Source organism: Terrapene carolina, unplaced genomic scaffold (assembly GCF_002925995.2).
Source record: "Terrapene carolina triunguis isolate 2854851 unplaced genomic scaffold, T_m_triunguis-2.0 Scaffold137, whole genome shotgun sequence".
NCBI lineage: Eukaryota > Metazoa > Chordata > Testudines > Emydidae > Terrapene > Terrapene triunguis.
In genome coordinates, this window is record NW_020664488.1 from 1,816,265 (window position 1) to 1,823,292 (window position 7,028).

General features: G+C 51.0%; 1 protein-coding gene across 2 annotated transcripts in view; it reads right to left on the minus strand.

Annotated features, from left to right (window-relative positions):
- Nucleotides 1-7,028, minus strand: part of ENOX2 (ecto-NOX disulfide-thiol exchanger 2) — a 93,173-nt gene that overhangs the window by 38,919 nt on the left and 47,226 nt on the right. For both annotated transcript variants that reach the window (XM_026653366.2, XM_026653367.2), the window contains exon 8: nt 4,587-4,768. In XM_026653366.2, coding sequence (XP_026509151.1) covers nt 4,587-4,768 — 182 coding nt within the window. The remainder of the gene's footprint in view (nt 1-4,586; nt 4,769-7,028) is intronic.

Consider the following 7,028-nt stretch of genomic DNA (forward strand, 5'->3'; position numbering starts at 1 on the left):
AAAGAGGACACTGGGGGGGGGGGGAGCCCTGCCCTAGCCCCGCCCCCATCCACTCCCTCCCATTTCCCACCCCCTGACTGCCCCCCTCAGAACTCCCAACCCCGCCCCGCTTCTTGTCCCCTGACTGCCCCCTGCTGAGAACCCCCCACCCTAACTGCCCCCCCAGGACCCTACCTGTCCCCTGACTGCCCCGACCCTTATCCACTCGCATGGGTGGCAGGGTTGTAGAAATTTTGGTGGTGCCCAGAACCCACCCCCTCACCTGCCTAAGGCTCTGGGAGGGGGGTTGGGTGGGGGGAGGAGGTCTGGGGTGCAGGTCCTGGGCTGGGGATTAGGGTGCAGGAGGGGTGCAGGGTGCAGGTTCTGGGATAGAGTTTGGGTGCTGGGTGCAGGCTCCGGGCTGGGGCAGGGGATGGGTGTGCAGGAGGGGGTGAGGGGTGCAGACTCTGGGATGGAGTTTGGGGGTGGGAGGCGGTGCAAAGGGAGGGGGTGCAGGCTTTGGGAGGGAGTTTGAGGGCAGGAGGGGGTGTGGGAAGGGGGAGGGGGTTTGGGAGGGAGTTTGGGGATAGGAGGGAGTGCAAGGGTGAGGGCTGTGGGTCTGAGGATGAGGGGCTCATGATGCAGGAGGGGGCTCAGGGATGGAGCAGAGGATTAGGGTGCAGCGGGATGAGGGTTGGGGCTGAGGATGAGGGGTTCATGATGCAGAAGGGGGCTCAGGGTTGGGGCAGAGGATTAGGGTGCGGGGGATGAGGGGTTTGGGGCGTTGGAGAGGCTCGGGGCTAGGGTGGAAAGGCAGGATAAGGGCAACCTGTCCTGCCATTAGTGGATGGGGGGCACTAGGACCCGGGGGCAGCAGACAGCAGTTGCTGCTGACTCTGGCAGTACAAGCAGGCAAGGGAGAGGCAGGCAGGGAGGAGGGGGACCCACGGGGGGGGGGATGTGCTGAGGGGGGGTGGCAGGTGGAGGCCGGGGACCCATCCAACCCTCCCCCTGCTCCCTGACTGCCCCCCGGGACTCCCCTTACCATGCCCATGTCCATGTGTAGGCAAAACACGCTGCAGGCAGCAGGAGGGAAGCAGGGGAGGGGGCTCCGGCTGCTGGAGGCCAATGGGAGCGGCTCAATCAGGCCCAGCCACCCAATCAGCAGCCGCACTCTGCATGGAAGGGAGGGAGGGAGGCGAGGGGGGAAAATCCCGGACCTTTTAACCTTGTTACCAATTCCTCCCGGACAGCTATTTAGAGACGCAAAAGCCGGACGTGTCCGGGGAAATACGGACGGATGGTAACCCTAGTCTCCCCCATCCCAAGTGAATGTCCTAACCACAGAGCTAAAGATTTTAAGGGGGGGGGGGAGAGGACTCCTCCTCTTCCTGTGGCAGTTTTTGAATTGACCCCTTCATTTCCTTTGGTTTTCTTAAATATTTCTGAAACAAAACATTTCCATTTGTGCTGAATGAAATGATTCCACCAACCCAAAGGAAAAATGTTTCCAGTGTTTCAATTAACTAAATATTCTGATAAACTTTGGTTTTGAATTTTTGAAAACACTGCCAACGAATCAAATCAATTATTTGCCCATCTGAGCTAGAAACTTACTTCTCTGTAAATGAAAGCTGAGTGTCACATCATCATGTGGCCCCAGAAGCTGGGGCTTAAAACATCCCCCTACCAAATCTCACAAGACTTGTCCCCAGCTGTGAGCATTGGCAACAGTGTTTAAAAGACTGGGAAGGCTGCTTCAGGGCCAATCCCACCTACCCACAATCTTTAAAATATGGAAACATAAAGTTGAGGGAATAGTGCCTTGCATCCTTTGTGCCTGACCTACAATGGGCCAATATCACACTCCAATGCTCCATAAGGCTTTCACCGCTATCCTCAACACATAGCAAACTGCAACACATCCCCCAGTGATATCCAACTCACTCAGAACCTCAGACACTCTTGTTTCAACAGAATGGCCCACTGATCTGTCATGGACTCCATAAATTTTGGAGGTCAGTCTGCCTGAACTGTCTGAGGCTGCTGTTAAGATTTACAAGCAACACTGTGCTGGCATTAGGGAGATTAAAGCTGTAGCTGCAAAGGCCTCATATTTTCTCTCTCTCCTCGCTACCTCCAGTTATAGCATGTATCCATACACCAGAGGGGAAGTCACTGGGAACATGTTTGCCCCCAGTGCCCTCTCGCTGTATTAGAAACCCAGAACATTCCATTAACAAAGACAAAAATAGCTTGTAATTCCCACTTTTCCTGCACACCCAAGTTAACAATAAATAGATAGTTTGCACCATGTAGTTACTGAGATGTTAACTGTAGACCCTATTGTGATAAAGTAGAAATTTTGGTACTATTTTTATCATTCCTGCACATGCCTCAGTTTTCCTCTGTGCTTTGCATTGCTATGCACAGAGTGTAAAGAGTTAAAAGCTGCTCTTGGGGCAGAGCAGGGGACATGAGGCATTTTAACTGTCTAGGGTAGTATGAATGGGTCATTAAAGGACTGGCTGCAAGTGACCCAGAGAAATGGAGGATCTGGAAAAACAACAGGAACCCCAATGGCCAGGCTGTTCACACTTAGCAACCAAAAACCAAGAGGAAGACAATTTTCCCCCACACCTCGGCAGGGAAGCAGAGCAAAGGTCCCAGATGGAGAACAAAGGGGGAAGGTATCAGGTGGCTGGTCTCAGAGCTGGCCTTTGCAGAGACTCACAAACTCACCTGGGACTGAGAGACAAAGGGACAGAGAAAGAGAGAGGAAACCAAGACGTTTCCTTCAGCAGCATGACTTAAGGGAGTCCCGGCATTGGCCATCTTGGACTCTGTTTTAACCTTTGCTTCTCTAGGCTTATCTATGGACATCCCGATGCTGTGTTCCAGTTGACTAATAAACTCTACTCTGTTTTGATAGTGCTTCAAATGGTCATTGGGTATGGCTACACTGCAATGTAAGCCCAGGGCTAGTGGAACTTGAGTTAGAGGATCCCGGGTTTGAGAACCATGGCCTTGAGCATCTACACTGATTGCCAGCCCTAAATCAAGGAATTTCCAACCCAGACCTGAAGCCAGGGCTCTGGCATCAACACTACAGTATGCAGACCCAAATCCAACCAACTGTATTCCAGACTCCCTAGCACCCTCTCAAAATGTGGCTGCTCTAGCCCTTTGTTTGAGGTGCAGCATGGGAAAATTTGGCTGTCCACCTGGCACATTACTGGAAGTTTGAACTGCCCACCAAACACATTCTGCCAAGCCATCGTTTTGGTCTGCAGGCTCCCAACAACTGGAGCCAGCAAAATGGAGAAGAAATTTGAAGAACTACTTCTGCTTGGGCTTTCACTCCTGTTTCAGGAGGTGGGCAGAGCTTCTGTGAGACGCTGGTGAACTTTCAGCAGAGTTTTCTGACCCACCCAAGGCACCTGACAGAGCTAATGATGGAGCAGGAGGAGGAGGACACAGACATCGCAGACTCGAATTGGCTGATGTTGCTCATGACGCTTGCCATAGCTGCTACATAGAACAGTGCTTCAGGTGCAGGGCCACAAGCACAGACATTGTCTTGCAAACCTGGAACAACCAGCAGTGGATCCAGAACTTTCACATGAAGAAAGCTACATTTCTGGAGCACTGTGAGCAGCTTGCCCCAACTCTCCAGCATAAAGAGACATGCATGAGGGCGTCCATGCTGGTGCAGAAGCGAGTTACTGTAACCATCTGGAAGCTGGCTATCCCAGATTGCTACAGGTTCATTGCCAGCAAGTTTGGTGTTGGAACGCCGACTGTGGGTAAAGTGGTGGCAGAGGTTTCTGAAGCAATCAGGCATGTGGTTTATCCCAGAGCGGTTGCGTCTACAGTGCAAAGTGATAGGGTTCAAACCTTAGGTCCTGGCTTGACTCAGGCTCAAACCCTCCACTCTTGTAGGGTACTAGGCCCTCGGGTCTGAGCCCGAGTCTGACAGATTTGTGTCTAAGATGGAAGGAGGGCTTGGGCTCAATCCTGAGACTGCGCCAAGGCTTACACTGCAGTGTAGGCATACCCACTGAGAGCACTGTGGCCTGGAGGGGTACTGTACAAGTGCCCCACAGGAGTCTGCCTTGGCCGGATTCGCTGCAAGAAGACACAGAGAGAAACAGGGATCACAGGTGCCCAAAGGTCCAGTTTTGGAGTCTTGGCGGTCACAGGTGTGGAACTGTGTGAACCCTGGGGGTTCGGAGAATCAAAGGTGTCACTCCCAAGGGACTCGTTACAGGCTGGGGCAAAGACCAGACCCTGGGGTCCCTGACACCTACATTTCAGACACAGCTGTAGGATGCATTAATGTGTAAATAACAGAACTAGACTTCCAGGTGATTGTCATCAGTTCATATCCACCCAGGAGTTCTATTGTTTTTGTAACCTTGGGAATGGCAGAAAGCTGCTTTCATCTGAATATAAACTTCCAAGATATTAGCTGGTGCTCCAGCTGAAAAAAAGGAAAGTGGCTTTTTGAGTGTGTTGCCATTACTCCCATTTTAGAGCCATGGAGAGAAGCTGAGGCCACTTTGCATTCGTAGCAAGGTTGTGACTATAGCAAAGAGTAGCCTTACCTGCTGCATTCCCTGTAAAGCTTGCTGGAGGAGTTTTAACTGCTGCTCTCTAGTTGTGTCTTCATCTCTGTTCGCTTTACCCTGCTCTTGCTTTAACAGCTCCACCTCATTCCTGTAGGCATCCAGCTGCCAGCGCAAACTGTCATTTTCCTCCTTTAGGGCCTCTGCCTGGGATATCAGTGCTAGGAGAATGATGAAGACAGGGAACAAACATTAAAAAAAACAAATAAAAGGAAAACAATGTCGGTCTTGTGAGTAAGAGTCCTGCGTTCAGTTCCTGGCTCTGCCACAAAGCATGACCTTGGGCCAATCACGTAGACCCAGATCCTGAAAGGTATTTCAGTGCCTAACTCCCATTGAAATCAATGGAGGTCTGGTGCCTAAATACCTCAGAGGATCTGGGCCTCAGACCCCATCTGTAAAATGGGGATAACGCAATTTACTTCCTCCCAACCTTTGTCTGCAAAGTCTATTTAGACTATAAGTTCTTTGGGGCTGGGGTGTTTGTCAGTATGTGTCTGTGTGGTTCCTGGCATAATGGACCCTGATATCAACGGAAGCCTCTAGGTACAACTGTCTTACAAGTAATGTGATTATAGGCAGGGCTGGTAGCACTATCTGTTATTAAGGCTGCCTGACACTTCCATTACAAGACCCTGTTATCAGTTGCATAGAATTTTGCCAAACTTTAACCATCTGAGCTGAAATTTTCCATGCCAGGCGCCTGCCCCAGGCTGAAATTTTTTTTTTCCCCAGCCAAAGCAGTTGAGTGGTTTCTGACAAGGCTGGGGAAAAATACACTGTTTTGCCAATGTTAAAAAGTTCTGGTGACTTTTCATTCAAACAACTCTAGCATCCCACACTTTGGAGCAAGTACCAGAAATCTGGCGGGAGGTGACCTTTGTATCAAGGCTGTGCATTTTGTCATCCCCATGAAAATCTGCACAAATTTGACCAAGTTACAAGACTTTGAAAGATAGCAGTTTGCACATGCTCAGTAAAGACATCTTAGATTTTAACAGCTAATATCTCCAGAGTCTGGCCATACTGGGCATGCTCTATCCCGCAGCTGAGTGGGCAGTTACAGCTCTGGGCTACCATGGAGTGGCCCCGAGCAGGGCATCAGAAATGAGAGAAGGTAGACTCTTCCTCCTGTGCTCTCAGCGACCCCTCCCACCCCCACTCCAAGCCCCATAGGCCCAGGCAGCGTGGAGGAAAAAGCTGCCTGATTTGAATCCTGGGGGTGGGGTGAGAGGGACTAAATTGGGACTAAAAAACAAGGGGTGGTGATGGAGAGACAGGAACTGGAGGCTGGCAGGAGAGAGGGAAACTCAAGCTGGGAGTTGAGGAGGGGGAGACTGGGACTGGCTGGACAAGGAGGCTGGGAATGACAATCTGTGGGAGGGGGGTGAGGGGTGTGGGGAGACAGATCTGATGAAGAGCCAAGATGCAGGGGGAGAATTGGGACTGGCTGGACAAGGAGAATGGAGACAAGGAGTTGGGGACTTGAGGAGGTGACAGGAAATGACTGGGCCAGGAGACTGGGACTGAAAGTGGTGGGAAAACTGGTACATGGAATCCAGAGAGGAGGAGACTAGGATCTATTGGCTAAGGAAACTGGATCTGGGATGAAGAGCCAGGATTGGGGAAAAGGGACTGGAACAGGTTGGAGGGGAGAGGACAGAAGGGTCTGTGCCCACTAGCATGCACTCCCCTCTGGATGCTGGAATGGAATCCAGCATCCCTGAGTCTCACCAGTCCTCTGCTGTCAGCAAACAGCTGTGAAACCCAATGGCAAAGTGCCCCATCCCCTCTGCGGCTGGCCCACACAGAGGATGATAATCTACTACCACTATCCATTTCTCCATTAGCTCAAGTGGCAGAGATCTGTGTGACCTTAATCACTCTGTTCCCTATCTGCACAATGGTAATCATATTACCCCCTCATCTCAGGTTGTTGTGAAGATAAATTCACAAATATTTGTGAAGCATTCAGATACCATATCGATGAACAACGTGACAAATTAATTGAGAGATCCTTCAGAGCAGGATTTGAGCAATGGGCAGTAAATAAAGCATAGGCCACACACTGAACAATGAGGACAAAACAAAATAGTGAATAGCTGCTAATTCAGTAAGCACCATCTTTCTTGTGCACTGAACAAGGCAGGGATCCTGTGGAAAAAATTGTGAGCATGTAATTAAGATGTATCATAATGCATAAGCATGGAGAGGGGCCGGTGAATGGGCTGCATGGGCAATTTTCAGTCTCGCATTTTTGAGTGTTTGATACTGCAACCTTAATAATGTCTTTTTAAATAGGGTTACCATATGTGGAGTGTCCCAAAAGAGGACACTCCACGGGGCCCCGGCCCCGCCCCCCGCCCCGCCCACGCCCCCGCCCAAACTCTGCCCCCTCCCCCAAAGTCCCCGCCCCAACTC